The sequence below is a fragment of the Nicotiana tabacum genome, chromosome 1, assembly GCF_000715075.1.
Source record: "Nicotiana tabacum cultivar K326 chromosome 1, ASM71507v2, whole genome shotgun sequence".
NCBI classification, from domain to species: Eukaryota; Viridiplantae; Streptophyta; class Magnoliopsida; order Solanales; family Solanaceae; genus Nicotiana; species Nicotiana tabacum.
Window position 1 is genome coordinate 110,450,215 of NC_134080.1, and position 21,233 is coordinate 110,471,447.

A 21,233-nucleotide genomic window follows, 5' to 3' on the forward strand; every position below is an offset into this window, starting at 1 on the left:
ATATCATGTTGTTAGAATATTATTTCAAAATAATTGTTAGTGTGTTCAAGTTAATAGAATTTTGTGTGTAATCGTTTAAGTTTTTAAAGATCATAATGTAGTTAATTTCAATTTGTTTCTGTGTTTGTTAACATATTTTTCTGTATTGTGTCAAGCATCTACCTCCATTTTTGACATTCTGTTCATAGCAGTTAATATTTATTATCTACAATATAACTACAAGTTAAAAAAATTAATTTAACTTGAACTGACAGTTATATACAAAAATTAAATACAACTGGAGGTATTCCCTACAAATTATACACATATTCAACTATAAAATTATATACAATCTCAACATTCAATGTTTCCAGATTGTAGATAATTTGAAGTTTTTTTGTAGATAAATTGTATTCTAACAACATAATAACTACGTTTAAGATAATGAAGAACAAGTGCTGTAAATATTAAACAGCTGAAGATAAGACCACCAAGTTATTTTCAAGTGAACTACTACACTGGATAGAAATTAACAAAACAAAAGGTCTGCTACAATAAAAACACAAATGAATTGTTCAGAAAGTTGTGTACTATACTTCTCCTATAAACTAGCATCAACTAAATTACATATACGTGACACTACTTCTTCTTTCTCTGGACTCTTGTTTTCTCATTCAATGCAGGTGCACCCTTCCTCCTTGCTAGTATGCCTGTAACCCCACTTTCACTAATTGACTCATCTTCCTGCTTCTTTGTAGCATAGTCCCATAGGAGCGCTCCATAGTGTCTACGATGTTGGTCAATATCAGAAAGGTCTTCTGCGGGAATTGACAAATCTCCAAGGCTAACATACTCCGCAAAGGTAGCAACAAATACACCACAATCGCTGCAGAACACAATTTTTTTTAAATATTTATCAAATGATTAGAAATAAAAAAAGAATTAAATGCATAGAAAGAGAGAATAGATTTTTTACAGTGACCCTTCTTTTTGCTGTGGAATCTCTCCAACGATCCACTGAATGTTAAGAGGCTCGGTAATAGGTTTCTCGCTATATGTCTTTGTATTCTTAAAGTTAATGTCTTTACGCTTCCCATAGAAACCAGTACATGACAAATACAAAGGGATAATAACAGAGAACTTTTCGACACAGGATTCAACAACTTGATGGTTCCATGAAGAGACCATGGAATCATACGCATAAAGCTGCATGTCTGCAATGTCGAAAACGACCAACACCCAATGGAATTTTTCTACAATATTGACGGGCATGATGACATAGTCAACTTCATCCCATGCAACATTGGCAAATAGTCTATACCCCAAAATATATTCTACAACAACATCTTGGGATTTAACAACTGAATACTTCTTTTGTGGAGGTGAATTTATGAACTTTTCATAAATTTGTTCTATCCTGGTCTTGATCAAATAATCCGTTGTGGTAAATTTGGTATTGTTATTGGGGCCATACTTGCCTTTTTTCCTCAAGTAATACATTAAAACTTCAATGTGCTGAAACCAAAAATAGTTGGCATATAAACAGCAAGTCAACTTCAAATAATCTACATAAAACTACATTATAACTACATTTTACTACAAAATAGAAACAAAAAATCTACAATGATGTCTAAAAACAGCTCTACAATTTAAACTACAAAGTCAACTTCAAATCATCTAAAAATAACTACAATTTATCTATAGTTACTGGGCAAACATGTAACACAACATCTACAATCATCTCTACATTATATTTACATTTTGTACTACAATTAATCTTGTAATGTTCTACATAAACTACAAAATAACTACAATTACACTACAAACAGGAAATACAGCAACAAACTATTCTGTCCACAAAATATATATAGAATTTATACTATAAATAATCTTCAAATATGATACATAATCTGAAACCTAAATACAATTACACTAAATACAAGAAAGACAACATTTGCAATCATATCTACATCATATCTACAATTTATACTACAAGTCATCTTCATATATTATAGATATCTATAACATAACTACAATTAAACTACAAACAGAAGACAAAATATCTACAAATCATATCTTGGGAATAGACTCCTTGATACTTACCGAGTCATTGAGGACTTGTCCGAGGTGAGCCATGGAAAAGAACCATTCTTTCTTATCAACCTTTTTTACTCCAAGGTCTAACCAAGGCTTAATTTGGTTATCCTTTATGGAAAACGGAGCCTTCCTCCTGTAACAACAAATAAATGTCAAAAAACAATTGTAGATTAAATTAGATATGTAAAAGATAAATGCTGAAATGCAAGTGTCAAATTATGCATTCATACCTCTTTGAACCTTTGTCGCTACAGTGGTATAACCACTTGTTGAAGTTATCTAAAACCTCCGAATCTACATCTTCACCAATAACAGTAGTAAAAGGGTGCTTGAGGTAGAAAATTTTAGGTCCAACCGAGCTGCTGCCCCCAGAACTGTATAGAGGGATAAATGGTGATCGGGCATGCTTTCCCGGATGCCTTGTTCTCCCCGGATGCATAGGTGTTGCATCATCTTGTATGGGCTCGCCAAACTTAACCAACTGGGATAAGTTGTCAGGCAACTCAAAATCATCTAGTGTGACCCCCTTCTTCTCAACTCTTGATCCTTCTGAATCACCTAGATCCGTATACTGTGCATATGCACCTTCATTGTCGTGTTCCTCAATGACCTGTTCTGTCTGAGCTGCTACTGTCACTCCGTGAATTGGGGACTGTGCATTGATATCTTCCATCACTGTAACACAATTCATATCTTACTTAACAAGAATGTTAAAATTTATAAACAATAAGAAAATATCTCTGAATGACAGTCTGAAACCTGCTTTGTCTTCATCAGCTGCAACTTAAAAATGTGTATATAAATCACCATGTGTTGGAAGATTTTTTTGACCAACTGCACCGTCAACATGCTCTGTTTTATAATTAAAAATGGTAAATAATACTGGATAATGATGGCTTGAAAGTTGTAGCATATGTATCAAAATTGTAGATAATTTATGGATAAGTGTAGATATGTTGTATATACACTGACACAAATTGTAGATACTTTGTAGGTATTTTGTAGATACCTCTTTTGTTGGTGCTGGCTTGCACTTGTTCCCCAATATTGAACTGAAAATGCTGATTGTTCAAGTCTTTTTGTTGGTCATTGTTTTTTGTTGAACTGCCAGCAAACTGAATGTCTTAAGTTAGTTTGTATATATTTTTTCATATGTCTAAATTGTTTTGCTATAAAATAAAAGTCAGATCTTACCTTTGCATCATCTTGCACATTTCTACTGTTTATCATTTGCAAAACAGTCTGCACAGACTCATTTATAAACCCTCGAAGGCTATCAAGTTCTACAAAGACAACCTTCCTAAAATCTTCAAGCTTTCCATTAACCTACAAGTTACAATATACTAAGTTGTTAACTTCATAATATGTCCTAACATACATTCAAAAACATATGCAATTATATATAGATATATATCAGAATTTACAAATTTGTAGATATTTTGTAGACAGTTTATAAAATGTAAATATATTGTAGATATATTGTAGTTTATATGTATTACCTGCTCAATTCCTTTTTCTAATTTTCTGATCTTCTTAGCAATAGACTCCTTGTCCTCTTCTCCATCTGTTTGTTTGGGTTCCAACGTAGGAGGATCGGCATTGGGAACCTCAGATGTTTGCTCATCTTTTTGAACTTTGTACTCAATTTTGTCGGGCAAAATCAGCACTGCAATCTCTTCTCCAGATTCACATATGTTAGTAAACTGAATGAGAAAAAATAAATTAGTTATCAAGGCAGAAAATATAGAATAATTGTAGATATTTTGAAGGTAAATATATAATCATAAAAAAAGAAACTTTACCTTTATCCACTCAGGCTTTATCATCTTCTCTTCAAAGGCAGCTAACCAAATTTGCCCTTACTAGCTGACCATCTTAGTATACGAGGTATTGAGTTAGAACACCTCGTAGCTAGATCAGTGCTGACAGTAGAGCAACACTCATAAAGCCATACTTGCAATGCTACTGAGCATCCCCGTATGAGATAAGAATGTACATACGGATTTAGTCTGCGTCTAACAGATTCCATCATCTGGGTGAAAGATTTAATACCCCATGGGTATGACTCATACTGCCCATATTCTACCAAATAGAACCTAAAGTGATCTACAAAAGAAATATGATCTTTGTTCGAAGGACAAATGAAAAATTCTAAAAGATAAAGGATGCACAATTTCACCGCATCCTCATCATTTACCTAGGATCTAGTGGTTACTATCTGTTTCAAATAAGACTTCTCCACTCTTAATTTGTTACATAAGTGGGAGTATAACCAAAATCAGTAACCTGGGTAACACATCTTAGACCAGTAATTAATGCAAACTCACTCAATCCAAAATTTAATGTTTCACCCTTTAACTGTACAGAAAAATATGATGTATTGGATTTGGTCAATTCATACTTCATCAGAAGATGAATGGCTTGGTTTTGCATGCATATGGTGGGAAGAGACAGTAAGTATCCAAAACACGTCTTTTTGAAAAGCTTCAACCCATTTGAGGATAGAAGCTCTTTAATCTGGCTAAGAATGCTAGGATCACACAAAGTGTGGAAGCTAAGCACCCCATAATCAACATTATGTGGGGCAAAAAAGTGTCTATTCTGCACAAATAATAAATTATTTCACATTAATAAAATGCATAAAAAGGATACATTCATCTAAATTTTATCTACAACATAACTACAAATGATTACATAATATCTACAATTTAAAGCATTTTCTACAAAAAGACAACAACAAAAGATAACTACAATTCTGCTTCAAATAGTACAAGTTACCTAACAATATTACTACAAAAAACTACAAAATATCTACAACTATATAGGCGGAACATCACAACTACAAATAATCTTCAAAATTAAAACAATTACTCTACACTTGTCTAAAACACGTATAACATAGATTTTACCATCATAAACCAAACTAAAAAAATTAGAAACGAAACTAATAAATGTTTACCTTCACCAATGATTGGTTGCGAACAATTTTAGGGTATTTTTTTGAATGTTTCTTCATTTTTGGATTTTTCGAACCAGGAGACACCTTTGCTTTCTTTCTTGTTCGAAGATTAGGGACTTCTTCTACAAAGTCGTCATCTACCAAAAGCTCTTTTCCTTTTCGTTTGACTTGTTTGCCTAGTGTAGAAGTTTCTCCAACATCTATATCATGTTTTTGTTTGGTTCTCATCTCGGCTCTGATTTGTCGGAGAGAGGAACTATGAGTAGTCTCTGCAATTGCATGTGGAGATTTGCCTTGCTTTTTGGGTGATTTTGGTGATAAAACACCCAAATCAAATGAGGGTATATCAGCTACTGCTGATTTTTTAGGACTTTGTTTCGAAGCTTTGTTGTTCTTCATTGATGAACTTCAACTGGAGTAAAATGGGGAACCAATTTTGTTGAAGGGTTTCTTCAATTTTCTGTGAATTTAGAGGGAGAATTTGGTTTCAGAAGATGGAAAATGGTAAAAAGAACGTGGGTATGGGTAAAACGTGGGTGAGGCTGAAGGGTTAGGAGAGAGAAGGGGATAATAGGATATACAGATTCCTTTAATTAAGGAGTAAAAAACGTATGAGTAATAAGGTTTCCTATGTGGCATAGGAATGTAAAAATTCCTTTTAAAAAATAAGCCCTTTCCCCGACTTCAACTCAATATATGTGCTCGCTTCTCTGTACCTCCATACAGAACTGGAAAAAGAAAAAGGCCAACTTTTCGCTCTTCTTTACAGTTGCTAAGAGTCATTTGCTTAGTTTTTCAGCTAACAAAATTTAGCAGAACATGGAAAGCATGTAGCTATCCCCACATTTGTGATGAAACCAACAACCTCTCCCACCTTGCCAAAAAAATATACAAAAGAAATTCTCATTCACGAACATGGATTACATCTATTTTCCCCTTGTAATCCTTCAAAATTAGATGTACATATATATAAGCAGATAATTTACTCTAAGAGTTCAAATGTTAGATTACGCACTGTTGCTTTCAAGAAAATGTTAGACATAGGGCGTCACAATAGCAGATGTGAGAAATCTATCCTTGTCATTTCAGAAAATAAGAATACCTTAAGATCATTATGGAATTTTATGTTATAAGTGTGCTTGTGTTCTGTTTGAACAGGCTGCACTGCAATGTTTCATGAACAAGTTTGAAGAACTCCACGCAGAAATTTGAAAAAGAAAAAATTGAGTGGAAACAGAACCTCCTGCAACTTGCAAGAGGTGAGCAGCTTTGAAGCACTGGAAAATTTGGATATTGAAAAAATGCAAACATTTTGAAAAGATTAGCAGAAAATAGAGGATAGGAGGAAAACAAATACTCAAAGAAGTATTGTATTACAATGCAGATGCACAGACAGTTAGTATCTTAATCCTCTTTAAACTGAAAAATGACTGCTCATACACCTTCCTCCGAGTAACTATACAAGGTACATTCTTCATATTATCATTTCTAAATGAGACAGTGCACTAAGAACTCCAGTCTCTTGATATAGTACACCAATACGTCCATATAGCACTTAGCCTCAAGCTTAGCAAGTTAATTAGACAGTTCGATGGCCTGTTACAAGTTACAACTAAAGAAAAGAGAATATTTTCATCTGGAGTAAATATCATATCCAATAGAATCAACTGGGGCAGTCACTAAATGTTCAGAATTTTCGGTAAAGCTCTTGGGCCTTCGATCTACATCTTGACCTTGCACACCAAATGTTGATCAAATCCTCCCTTAACTTTAAAATGTCAACTTGAATTTGAGGAAAGTAGATCACAGTTCAATGACTCAATATTTATTCTGATAGGTACGGTTGATCTTCCCCCAGCATTGTTTTTCTTCTAGACCTGCTACCTCCCACCAAGCACAGGTATCGAGCAACTCTACCTACCAAGGCTTAGGCTAAGACAAATGGGAAGTAATCACCTAATGTTTACCGTCTCTGATAGGGATTTGAACCCTGGTTTACACTAACTTCATTAACCACTAGGCTTCACCATAGGTACCTTATTCATCAATCTTATCGCAAGTATGCATAATTTATTTAGCACTAATCATGTCTGCACATGGACTAATCGTAACAAGCCATAATACTTATCGTAACAAGCCAGCACTATACGCCAAGAACAGCCGCCTGCGGTTGTCCTTGAACTCATAGTTAACTTGGAACTAAAAGTTATAGCTAGAGACGCTCTATCAAACTCAAATGTGACAAGAAAAGAGTCAAATGTTAAGTTTACCATAAAGGGGGGAAAACATATGTCTTATACCATGTAAAAGAGTGGTTCCAGTGAGAAGAAATTCATTTATGTAAACATATCAAGCAAACAACACACATGCAAAACCATATTCTTTAATTGACTAGCATATCAAATATCTTGATGGCGTTCCAAGAGTCAATACCCCTCTCAGCTCTTCTAAGTTCTATCATGTTCATTACCCACTTATCTAAATTTCAGATATCAAAGAGTCAAATTTTATTCACACACTTGTATGCCATATGATTTTTCTCTTGACATAATGGAAAAACACAAAACAACACAGATACGAAAATAATATCTCTAAGGTCCAAGAAAACAAATAGCATGTTATCAAGCATAAGAGACTTTGTATTGAATTAGCCATTTATTATGACTTCATGAGGTAAATCGTTGCACCTCCAAAAGCTAAAAAAATTCTACTCCTCAATACCACAATACAGCATGTGAGAAAGCCTCGACTTTCTAAGCAAGATCATCTTGATGGAAGCAAAAAATACAACAGCAGAAACAACAGGTACGGCTCAATCACCCAATCTAGTTGAGGAATGGAAGCAAAAAAGTAATTTATGTAAAATATCAAGGAAATACGAGAAGACGAGGAAAGACTATACCAAGAAAAACTTAGAGAAACAACAAAACTCGAGTATTGCACGAAAAGTAGAAATATGATATGACAGATTGTCCCATCATCAACTCAAACACTACTCAGGAAACTCAAAATTATATTGGAAACAATAAGCATGCAACTTACACAAAAACTCCATTATCAGAGGCTATGGAAAGGCAAAAGCAACATTAGAATTAACAATACATTCCTGCGCGCATGCCTAAAATAGAACAGACATAATAGGGAAAAAGATCACCATACCTTTGCTTCCACAATGCAGAGCAAGAATCAATAATATCCAAGTTATCCTCCACATTTAAGAAAAGAAGAACTATACTATAATATTGGCATGGAGAAAGAAAACATAAAGCAAATGAAATACAATCATCTAACCTACTTTAGAGTCTTAAAAAATGCAATCATCTAACCTACTTAGGCTCAGACCCTGTATGTGTTAAAAATGCACTAAATAAGTAAAAATAATATAGTTCCAACCCAGTAAATCAAACAAGTTGAGGTAGAATTATGAACTAGAACCCATAATGCTCAAATCATGAATCCGGCTCTTTGATAAACAAGATCCAAACTTGATTTTCTAATATTATTATCTCTCCATAAACTTCATCCGAAAAACATAATAATCTTAAACAAACAAATATCCGTCAAATTACCCAAAAAGACCTACTTTTTTCTCTTAAGAGGCCCAGTTTTATACCCAGATTTAGTAGGTTTACCCCAAGGAGTCAACGAAACCCTGCCATGACTTCCACTACTCTTACTCCTCCCTTCACCACCCCCATGTGGATGATCCACCGGGTTCATCGCCACACCCCTAACTGTCGGTCTCCGTCCTAGCCACCTGGCATGTCCCGCCTTCCTCAACTTCTTCGTCCCGTGTTCCGGGTTCGATACTTGCCCTATAGTAGCCCTACATTTAACGTCGATCAATTTCTTCACCCCCGACGGCAACTTCACTTCGCAGTATTTAGTAGAAGCGCTGGGTTCGGTCAGGATTTTGGCGGACGTGCCGGCGGAGCGAACTAACTTGCCGCCTTGTCCGGGTCGGATCTCGATGTTGTGAATCAGGGTTCCGATTCGCATCATGCCTAATGGCATGCAACTTCCTATTTGGGAACTGATGTCTAGACTGAATTGGCTCATCATAGATTCCAGCTCCTTTGACGGTTTCATTTTGGACGCCAATGCTTCAAATGGACCTGTCAATTGTAATAAAAAAAAGAAAAAAAAAAGGTTAAATTGTAGAGTTTTTGTATTGATTTAGAGAGAGATGAAAATGAATATAGAGAAGTTTACTGATAGAGAAAGAGCGGTGGATGACATTGCTGAGAAGAGAAGAAGAAGCAATTCGAGCTCTGAAGAGAGCCATTGTTTTGTTCGGAATGGGAGTAGGGTTTAAGAGAAAATTTGAGTATCTGGAGATAAAACGACGTCGTTAAATAGAACTGTGTAAGAGGAAACGGGTGACACTGACCCCAGTAGCTCTAGTCTTCCTTTTTTTTTTTTTTACTCGTTTACTTTCTCTGTCATTTTGGGTTAACTTTATGTATTTGTTTGTAACAATGTATATATAAATTGCATTAACCTGCCCTTTTGATGAATCACAATGCAAAAGTCTGCTTTCTAATTATTTTAGAAAGATACCGAAAGATCCACTTAATAAACGCAGGCCCAAACAATTTTGATGCAATTTTTCCAATTAAATTTTGTCCCCAACTAGTGATAGTAACGTGCCCAAAAGATTCAATTGAATTCTCTCTTTCGAAATCTTTGTTGTTAATATGATAAGTCTGCATTTCAAAAAACAAAATATATCATTGTATGTATACACGAAAGCGGATCAAATATCTAAACTTAATGAAATCAATCTACTTTTGAAATTATGAGTTCAAATTTAATATATTTTTAAATAAAAAAATTACAAGTCTTAAAAAAATAGTTTCGGGCTAAATTTTTGAAGTAATCCGACAATCGCCAAAATTTTAAAGCATCCATAATGCTAAAAAAAATTAACGATACGTCAATATTTGTGGCAAAATCCTGACAATCACCATAACTTGCTGAGATAGCGTGCTTTAAAATCCGACACCGGGTTAATTTTTCTCAAAATTTCTTTATCACGACACAAAAATATCTTATTTTTATCACTCTCACTTTTTAAATTTTAATTTTCCCAGACATATTATATGTTGTATATCGAAATACTACTTGTTTTTGTTGCTTTTGAACTCTTGGTGAGAATCCTAAGCCCGTTCCGCATATAAAGATGATAAAAATGCATTGGTGAATGTTTTACAAGTGAAAGAAGCATTTGAAAATATCTATAAAAATGCCCTCTTTGTCTTGATTCGTGAATTTCTTTGATCTCTAAAGATTTTTACAAAGATCTCAAAATTCCTTTTAAGGTTTCTTGGCTCAGTAACTCCCACTTATTTTTTCAGAAAGTTGGTGGATCCCCCTGGCTAGTACAATTTGAATATGCAGTATAAAAATTATACAACTTTAATTAGAGAGCAAACAAATTAAGCTCCACCATGGAGAAGACTTCTCCTTTTCTGTATTTGTACTCATGATTTTACTGAATGCCAACCGTTGATCGCAAGAGAACAAATTTTCTGTATTTACTGAAGGACTCTTGAGCACTATAGGTGGTTGTTGCATATTGTGGTTTGCTATCACTGTATTGGGAAAAATTGAATTTACATTGAAGGTGACGTGGCATGACACGAGGACTGGTCAAATGGTCAAAACATGATGATCAGTTAAGAGGCACGAGTGACAATAGATACAGGGAAAAGAAAGCTAAATAGGCACGAGAGGCAATTCGAATAATACAAGCTTCGTACCTATTTAGGTCATTTAAAGCCAAGAGATCAGAAGGCATTGAAGACATGGATATGATGACGAAAAGGAGTCCAAATTCAATATTAAATACCCAATACGTTAGAGAATTGGTATTAAATAGGAATGATTGTGTAACGTCTTATTTAATGTCATTTATTGCTCATAATTGTCTCATTAAGACTAAGGTATTACTCCTTTACTTAGAATCAACTATAAAAGGAGGAGGTCTCGTCATTTGTAAGGACAAAGAATATCATCAACATTACATTGGAATACAAACCTATTTACTGCTTATTTGTCATTCTCAAAAAGTCTATTATTTCTTTTTTGTCTCCTGATTATCAGTAGCCCGAATTTCTATTTGTCTTTAGCTTTGACCAAAGAATCATATTTTTGGTTAAACAAATTGGTTTCGTTACCGGGAAACTGATAATCTTTTCTTTGAAGCTACGTTTTATTCGTCTTTATCAACATGTCAAACAACAACAACAACAACAACAATAACAGTGATAACACATTGGGAAACCATGAAAATCAAATCCATCAAAATCAAGGAGACCTACCGAACATTGACGTGGTTCCCTCCCCTCCAGATTCACCACATCAATCTCGTGAAGGCACTCCTGCTCCTGAATCCCGTGCTGATCAACAAGAACAATCTGAACATTTTGAAGGAGGTGCAAATGAAGCTTTACAAAAGCTAATTGATGCACAGGTCGGCAAAGCTCTTCAGGCTCTAGTTAGTCGATTGTCTGTTGCACCACCCATACCAACTCCTAATAATAATACATTGGAGAATCCTCGTTCTGGTCTTGTTAATTCTGGAAATGGAGGAACCACCAGTGAACCACAGGAAGGGGGACCAGGTAATTCAAGTAATTCCTATTTGCAAAATTTAGTACTAACCTTGCAGAAACAGATTAAGGAACAAAATGAGCGTATTGAGCAAATCCCTGAAGTTCCGCCTTTAATAAAAGGAGTAGACATGGACAAATACTCACAACAACCTTGGAAGCCAAATGTTGCTCCCCTTCCAATTCCGAAAAAGTTCAAAATGCCTGACATCCCGAAATATGATGGTACTACAGACCCATGTGACCACGTGACTGCATTTACAACAGGCGTGAAAGGCAACGACTTGACCAAACAAGAAATTGAATCAGTACTGGTCAAGAAATTTGGAGAAACACTCACCAAGGGTGCATTAACCTGGTATTCTCTTTTATCTGAAAATTCTATAAATTCTTTTGCTGAGCTTGCAGATTCTTTTATTAAAGCACACTCGGGAGCTCAAAAGGTTGAGAAAAGAATGGAAGATATTTTCAAAATCAAATAAGGGGATTCAGAGTTGCTCAGAGACTTTGTTGATAGATTCCAGCGTGAAAGAATGACTCTACCCCGTGTACCTGACAACTAGGCTGCAATAGCTTTTGCAAGTAATTTAAATGACAAAAGTTCTGAAGCCACGAGAAGACTCAAAGAAAGCCTTTGAGAATTCCCTGCAACCACGTGGAATGATGTTTACAACAGGTACAGTACAAAGCTGCGAATTGAAGAAGATACCGTACCTAAGCTTCATCAGGAAGAAAGGGGCGGTTCCAGAAGATCAGAAACCGAAAAAAGATCAGGTAAAAACAGGTACGATCCATATATGGGACCTGCAGGAAAAGACTCACGGTCAAAACAAGATAGCCAGCAATATGATCAAAAATCGAGGAACAGGGAATCTGGTTCTTCATTAAGATTCAGAAATGATCGGAACAGACAAGAGTCACGAGATGATGACAGAAGTTTAAAGGCAAGGTTCGACAGATATAACTTTAATGTCACTACCTCCGAGCTCGTGGCTGTTTTGAGAAGCATGGGAGATAAGGTACGATGGCCAAAAGAGATGCGGTCAAATCCAAATAGATGCAATCCAGATCATTGGTGCAAATTCCACAATGATCACGGGCACAAAACTTCAGAATGTAGATTCTTGCAGAGTGAAGTGGATCATCTATTGAAGCAAGGGTACCTCACTGAGTTATTTAGTGAAAAAGGTAAACAAGCCTATATGAAAAATAGGCAAGAGCCACCAAAGCCTCCTTCACCTAAGAGAACAGTGAATGTGATAAGTGGGGGAGAAGATATTCACGGCATAACCTACACAGCTTCCAACAAGGTTTCTAAAGTAACAATTACACATGGGAAACGGGTACGACAGGTTTTAGAAAATGAAAGTATTTCATTCGATGATGCAAATACCGAAGGAGTGATAACCCCACATAATGACGCACTGGTAATATCTTTACTTGTACATGATACTAATGTAAAACGAGTTTTGATTGATCCAGGGAGTTCTGTAAATATTATACTACTAAGGGTATTACGTGAAATGCAAGCTGAAGACAAAATGATACCCAAGGCGCATACCTTATCAGGCTTCAACAATTCAAGTGTGGTAACAAAAGGAGAGGTAATTCTAACAACTTTTGTTGCAGGTGTTGTTAAAGAAACTAAATTTCAGGTAGTTGATATGGAAATGGCCTACAATATGATCACGGGGAGGCCTTGGATCCATGATATGGATGCTGTTCCATCAACTCTACATCAAGTTATTAAATTTCCATCACCGTGGGGGATTTGTCAAATTCGAGGGGATCAGCAAACAGCGAGGAGTATCAACGCTGTAACAGATATGAGCACCGTAAACAAAGAAAAATAGCAATTACAGGAAACAGTTGAAGGTGTCAGCAATCAAACCTCAACTGAGCGAGAGAAAATAGATTTAGACTCGAGACCTGATACAATTCAAGAACTTGAGGAGAATGAAAATATCAAAACAACCATCGAAGAACTCGAGGCTATGATATTATTTGAGCAATGGCCTGAACGGAAAGTTTATGTTGGAGCTAATTTAAACTCAAACAAGCGAGGTATGTTAATTGAATTTCTAAAATCTAACGTGGACTGTTTTACTTGGTCCCATGCTGACATGACAGGGATACCACCGGATGTGATGACTCACAAATTAATCGAAGACCCATCCTTTACACCAATAAAGCAAAAGAAAAGAAAGCAAGGGGCTTTCAAAAACCAGATGATTCAAGATGAGGTCCAAAAGCTTTTAAAAATTAGGTCAATTCGCGAGGTAAAGTACCCTAATTGGTTAGCCAACACAGTTGTTGTACCTAAGAAAAATGGTAAGTGGCGAGTCTGTGTAGATTATACAGATCTTAATAAAGCTTGTCCAAAAGATTCTTTTCCTTTACCACATATAGATCAATTAATTGATGCAACTGCAGGACATGAACTTTTAAGTTTTTTAGATGCATATTCAGGGTACAACCAAATTAAAATGGACCCTAGTGATGAAGAAAAAACTTATTTCATCACAGACAGGAGGACTTACTGTTATAAAGTAATGCCCTTTGGTCTCAAAAATGCTGGGGCAACCTATCAAAGGTTGGTCACCAAAATGTTCCAAGAACATTTAGGAAAGACAATGGAGGTATATATAGACGATATGCTCGTCAAAACCCAGCAGTCTCATGATCATATTTCTCATCTATCTGTTACATTTGAAATTTTGCGAAAATTTAATATGAAACTCAACCCAGAAAAATGTGCATTTGGAGTTGCATCAGGTAAGTTTTTGGGTTTTCTTGTTTCTAACCGTGGTATTGAGGTAAATCCTTCTCAGATCAAAGCAATAGAAGAAATCCCGGATATCCTTACTAATAAAAAGGAAGTTCAAAGATTAACGGGAAGAATTGCAGCTTTGGGGTGATTTATTTCCAAATCTTCAGAAAAGTGTTTTAAGTTTTTCTCTGCACTCAAAAAGCAAGATCATTTTGAATGGAATGAAGATTGTCAACAAGCCCTTAGAAATTTGAAAGCTTATTTGTCAAAACCACCGTTATTGGCAAAACCAAAGGTGGGAGAAAAGCTTCTCATCTATCTGGCTGTGTCTGAAGTTGCGGTAAGTGCTGTTTTAGTCCGTGAGGACCAAGGTAAACAATCTCCTATTTATTATGTAAGTAAGACCTTACTAGATGTTGAAACACGATACTCACAGCTAGAAAAGTTAGCATTAGCTTTGATCATGACATCTAGAAAATTAAGACCTTATTTTCAATGACATCCCATTGTTGTAGTTACTGCTTTTCCGCTTCAAAACATTTTGCATAAACATGAATTGTCAGGGAGGTTAGCAAAATGGGCTATAGAATTAAGTGAATACGAAATCATTTATCAACCTAGAACTGCTATAAAATCTCAAGTATTAGCCGATTTCGTAGATGATTTTAGCCAGGGGATGCATTTAGAAGCAGAAAAAGAATTACAAGTTTTTAATGGTGCAAACCCGGGGACTTGGATTTTATTCACTGATGGTTCATCTAATGTAAAAGGAGCAGGTCTGGGTATATCTCATACCACCTACGGGTGAAACTATTAGGCAAGCTATAAAATGTCATTCTATAACTAACAATGAAGCAGAGTACGAGGCTGTAATTGCAGGTTTAGAATTGGCAAGCGAACTCGGCATAACACAAATTATAATCAAGAGTGATTCTCAACTCGTGGTCAATCAAATGCTGGGGACTTATACAGCCAGGGAAACTCGAATGCAAGAATATCTCGAAAAGGTACGGGAACTAATAAAGCACTTCCAAACTTTGAAGGTAATGCAGATCCCAAGAGATGAGAATGTGGAGGCAGATGCTTTAGCTAATCTCACATCTGCAGCTGATGTAGCAAATGACGCAAATGCTTTAGTCATACATTTATTTCATTCCGTTCTCGAACCTGATAAGAATGAGGTAAATTTTAATCATTTAACATGGGATTGGAGAAACGAAATTATTGCTTTTTTACAGCACGGAACCGTGTCTAATGACAAAGGGAAGGCTCATGCGCTTCGCAAAAAAGCCGTTTGATATTGTTTATATCAAGGAAATCTTTATCGAAAGATGTTCGGTGGACCACTAGCAAGGTGTCTCAGACCCTCTCAAACAGAATATGTGATGAGGGAAGTGCACGAAATACATTGTGGAAATCACGCAGGGGGAAGGTCACTGGTAAGAACATTGATTCGAGCAGGATATTATTGGCCTAAGATGGAAGAAGAGGCAAACAGTTTCGTATCCAAATGTGATAAATGTCAAAGATACGGCAATAATATGCACAGACCAGCTGAGTTGCTACACCCTGTTATAGCCCCGTGGCCCTTTATGAAATGAAGAATGGATATCGTAGGTCCACTACCACAAGCAAAGGGTCAAGTGAAGTTTCTACTTGTACTCACAGATTATTTCACTAAATGGGTAGAAGCAGGAGCATTTAAACAGGTACGAGAGAAGGAAGTTAAAGACTTCATATGGCGAAATATAATATGCCGCTTTGGAGAATCAAAGGAGATCGTGTGTGACAATGGACCACAATTCATAGGAGCTCAAATCACAGAATTTCTTCAAAGTTGGTAGATTAAAAGGATAACATCTACGACATACCATTCAGTGGGTAATGGACAAGCGGAATCCACAAACAAAGTCATTGTCAACAACTTGAAGAAGAGGTTATAGGATTCAAAAGGTAATTGGCCTGAGATATTACTTGGAGTACTATGGGCTTATACAAGCACTGGAGAAACACCATTTTCAATGGTTTATGGTGTGGAAGCCTTAACTCCAGTTGAAATAGGTGAACCGAGCACACGGTACGTTCAGGCAACGGAGGAATCTAATGATGAAGAGATGCGAGTCAATATTGATTTGCTTGAAGGAAGAAGAGAAGCTGCATTGATAAGAATGACAGCACAAAAGCAAGTAATTGAACGATATTACAATAGGAAAGCACGCCTCAGATTTTTCAAAATTGGGGACTTCGTGCTTAAAAAGGTGTTCCAATCTGCAAAGGCTGCTAATTCAGGAAAGCTAAGTCCAACGCGAGAAGGACCATACAGAGTTCGTGACATTGCGGGAAAAGGAGCATACGAGTTGGAGACAATGGACAACAAAGTTTTACCCTCACATTGGAATGCCGTCCATTTAAAGAGATATTACTTCTGAGAAAGTACCCACGGTCAGGTATCGCCATGTTAAAAATTTCCTTTTGAATTATTAAAGTTTTACTAACGATTTTAGATGCTAGGCAAAAACCCTAACTCGTGCCAAATGATGAGTCACGACCTGCAAGGCAAAATGGAGTATTCTAAAATTCTCAGCCCAGGGTTACAATTAATCTGATAGAAATACACACGAGTTAGGCACTCTTCATCTATAATCGCACCTCCGAGTCCCGTATATTTTCTGTTTCAGGAAAAGGACCAAATTGAAAGAAATAAACAAGTGCTCGAGGCTTCATACTTAACCGCTCAAACACTTGGGTGACTACACATTATACACAGATATGTGTAGAAAAACAGATACGAATATCGAACAAAAGTCGACCACAAAGAGACAAGTGTTGAGAAAAAGTTACGAAGTCTTCAGCATTCATCATCGTGTTCAACAAACACAAGACATTCATCATAATGTTTTTCCCATGAGAACAACAGAGTCATCTCTCAAACTCATAAACGAAGTCACCTCTCAAACCCTTCCTAATATATAAAGATAGGGTCATGACTATGTACTGAAACAGGTTATGAAGAAAAACCTTGTTTATTTTATATTATGTAAAAATCTGTTACAAGAAAAACAGTTACGAGAAAGTTATAGATGTATTTTAATACATGTAATAGTCAAAAAACTTGTTAAAGTTCATGAATAAAAATTTGTCAAAGTTGTTTCATACAAAACATGTGTATTCCTATTTCTTTCATCGTATTATAACACCATTATGAAGTTGAGACGTTTTCTTCATTTAGTGTCGATAAAATAAAAGGGCCCTCTTTTATAAGCCTCATATTGATAATCCATGAGAAGAATCATAAAGCATTTTCAAAGGATAAAAATGCTAAGTTATTCTATAAGTCCTAGATAAATTGGCAAGAATAGAATATACAGAAGTACCGATAAAACTTCTTAATATAAAAGACTAAGTACAAACTTAGTCAGCAAAATATTTGTTTTTTACAAATGCCTCATTATGATAACTGGGGACTTCATCAAAAGATCTCTTAAAGTTGCCAAGGGATAACACCACCAATTAATTAAAGAAAACAGTAAAGTTTGAAATACATTCAACTAGTCACTGAAGGGGTTGGAACATCAGAAGCTGCAATCTCATTTTCAGGGGCAGCTACAGGCACGGTAACAACTTCTGAAGGAGCAACAATAGGAGCGGTTTCAACTGGGCCTGGAGTGTTAAAATCACCGAGGGAAGCAAGAGTCACGGGAGCTTCAGCTTCCATGGACTGTGTCATAGAAGTTTCACCCTCGGGAGCCGGAATTGCAACTCCAATTGCCGCAACAACCACTTCTTCATTTAAAAGATCTTCTGCCCCAGGAGTTCCAAGTGCAGGAGAAGGAGTATCAACTGGTTGTTGGCTTTTTTCAATAGTGTCTAAGACTTTGGCTAATTCAGATTGCAATTCAAAGTTTTCTTGAGTAGCTTCCATCAAAGCATCACGGCGAGATTTTAGAAAAGCCCAATTTACATCTATGTTGAAGTTCTCCTCAAGAAGTCCATACTCCCTTTCCCACATAGCAAGATCGTTCTTCAATATCTGGTGTTCAACTAAGTGGGAGTCAAGGGAAGCTTCAAGGGAGGCATGAGAACTCTTCAAAGCACGTATCTCGTTAGAGGAGATCCTTAAGTCAGTCTGAGATTGAGTCAAGCTTTGCACTAACTCCCCTGCATATTCTTCTTTCTTCTCCACAAGTGCCTTAAGCTCTCTGATTTCTTCACTGGCCTTTGATAATGTTCTGAAAATGAGCACTCCAAAAGCTCTTTATCTTTTTCAAATTGGCTTGAAGAAGCCTTGGCAATTGCTAGCTCAGAAGTCAAACCACGCTTTTGCTGCTCCAGGTGGTTTCTACTTTCTTGCAACTCCTCTATGGTCCCCTGAGCATTCTCAAACTGCTCCTTCCAGTTTGCTGCCTCAAGCTGGGTTTCCTTGGCTATTCTCCTAGCCTCAGAGATAGCCTTCGCAGACTCTCGATCCTTCTTCTCTAGAGTGGAGATTCTTCCAATTAACTCAGTACCAATAAGATTAGCCTACAAGGGAAAGGCATCAAATGTGAGAATATAGAGAGATATAAAAAAAACTTGTAAGTTAAAAGAGAAGTACCTTCAAGGTAAAATGAACTATGTCATTCATCAAAGTCAAGCAACTATGGCTCTCCATCTTCTTCTTCTCAATATCTCCGATTAGAGGCTCGAGCCAAACATTAGCTCCACCAGTCTTTCTCAAAAGGCTATGATTGGCAGGAACTTCAAGAGTAACACTTCTCATAGCCATGCCTCTGCTGCTAGAACCCGCCTCTGTATGCTGAACAGAGGGAGGGGGAACAATGGAAGGAGGAGTAGTAGAAGAGGTAAAAACAATGGGAGCTGTGGGAGTCAAAGCAGGGACAGTAGGAGCAGATATGGGAACCAAAACAGGTAAGGAAATAGGAGTCGATAAAATAGGCAAAGAAATACTCGTGGTTGTCAAAGGAATAGAAGGAATAGAAGAAATGGGAATAGAAGAAGAGAGGGGAGTTTCATCAAGAACTGGTCCAAACTCTCCACTCTCAAAACCACTAACAAAGAGACGTCGAATTGATTCATTAGAGCCTCTTGGAGTTGTATCCTCATCAGAAAGGATTTGAACAGGCTCGGAGACAGAGGCTCGAGCAGGAGTATCTTCAACTTCATCCCCATCAATGACGCGTCTCCTGGCTCTTGGCCTAGCTATCAAAGAGGTATTCTCTTCTTCCTCATTCTCAGAACTTTCTTCTACAACTTTTCTTTTAGGTAGCGTGACCCGAGTCTTTTCCAAATCAAGTGAAGCGGTTGAAGACGCTCGAATGGCAACGACTACCTCAGCTGTCATACCCCTGATACCAAATCCTGATAAAAAGAGGGATAAAGAATTAAAATAAGAAAGAATTTAATACACGGCAAAGCATAAGGAAATACATACCATGAGTCTTCACTTTCCAACCATTCAAAAGAGAAATTGATTTCCAAGTTCTCGCCTCCATAGGCGCAATCTTCAAAATTGAATCTACCCAACCACGAAAGTTAGTAACGTGTTCCACATCTCCCATGGTTGCTACAAAAAGCCAAAAAGAGACGAGATTAGAAAAGAAATCAAAATTCTTAAAAAATAGATACGGTAAGAAAAAGAAAAACTTACGTGCAAAATTCCACTTCTCAGGGAAGGGAATGTTTGTTTCACCCAACAAATCCACCGTACGTACAGCAACGTAACGACAATACCACCCTCGATCCTTGTCATCTTCGGGGTTTACCAAAACCTTCTTGCTTCTTGCAGTCAAGGTAAAAACTCCATGCGGAATAATTTGGGGTGGTATAGGTGAACAAGATGGGAAAAGGTAAAATTAACATTGGCTTTGGTAGACAAATACCTTAAGCAAGCCACAGCTCTCCAAACAAGAGGACCTACTTGTGCTAAGCAAATTTTGAAAAAGCGGCAAAATTCAAGTATAACTGGGTCAATGGCAGGATTAAATCCCAAAGTAAAGGGATAAGTATAAACGAAAGAGAATCCAATTCTGAAAGAAGAAATTCTCTGGTTTGGGGCAGGAATCATCATACGAAGATTATCTCTCCAATTACAATCTTTCCTAACAGTGGGAATCACAAGTTCAGTTATTAAAGAAGGATAGGTGTCAGCTTTTTCTAAATTTTTAACTTGTTCTTGGAGAGATCTTCTATCATTCCCAAAAGATAAATCATTGGGTACGATTTCTTCAACTAAAGGTTCCTGAGTAGGTTCAGAAAGTTCTTTACCTTTAGAAGAGGGGGTCTTTGGGATAGAACTCCTAATACCAGAAGAAGAAGAAGCAGAACCAGATGAACCACCACGAGTGGATCCTAGGCTCAAGCTCCGAAGCCTACCTCCTCTGCCTCTCCTATGTCTTACGGGGGCATTGTGTTAAATATGTTTATAATGACAACCGTCAAACTTAGAAGTGTAATGATGGAAAGCCTATAATAAAGGCAACTATCACTTCGTGAATAGTGGGAATGAAGAAGCCTTGAAAAAAGGGCACAGAATTGCAGAACCAATCAAAAGGTGACACGTATGCAAAACATTAATTAGAGGGGACAATTGAAGCGTTAGTACTGTCATAGTATTAATTACGGCAAACATTCCCTTTTTATGAAGATCCACTTCCCAGATATTTAATTGATAAATAAATGGAAAGTGGGGGGACTATCTGTATTGGGAAAAAACTGAATTTACATTGAAGGTGACGTGGCATGACACGAGGACTGATCAAATGGTCAAAACATGATGATCAGTTAAGAGGCACGAGTGACAACAGATACGGGGAAA

At 36.6% G+C, this 21,233-nt stretch overlaps 1 protein-coding gene across 1 annotated transcript; it reads right to left on the reverse strand.

The window, feature by feature from the left end:
* Positions 1-8,383: 8,383 nt before the first annotated feature.
* LOC107812987 (large ribosomal subunit protein uL2my, C-terminal part-like) lies at positions 8,384-9,404 on the reverse strand. Its single transcript, XM_016638188.2, has 2 exons — positions 9,248-9,404; positions 8,384-9,150 (listed from the first exon to the last, which is right to left on the reverse strand). The coding sequence occupies exons 1-2, from the start codon at positions 9,318-9,320 to the stop codon at positions 8,615-8,617; spliced, it is 609 nt and encodes a 202-aa protein (XP_016493674.1). The 5' UTR covers positions 9,321-9,404; the 3' UTR covers positions 8,384-8,614.
* Positions 9,405-21,233: the final 11,829 nt, after the last annotated feature.

What these genes read in the sequence shown, in the direction of transcription:
- LOC107812987 (XM_016638188.2), bottom strand. Translation starts at nt 9,320, where the DNA reads ATGGCTCTCTTCAGAGCTCGAATTGCTTCTTCTTCTCTTCTCAGCAAT. An exon ending in CCACCGCTCTTTCTCTATCA is followed by an intron (nt 9,151 to 9,247) that starts GTAAACTTCTCT and finishes TACAATTGACAG; the next exon opens with GTCCATTTGAAGCATTGGCG.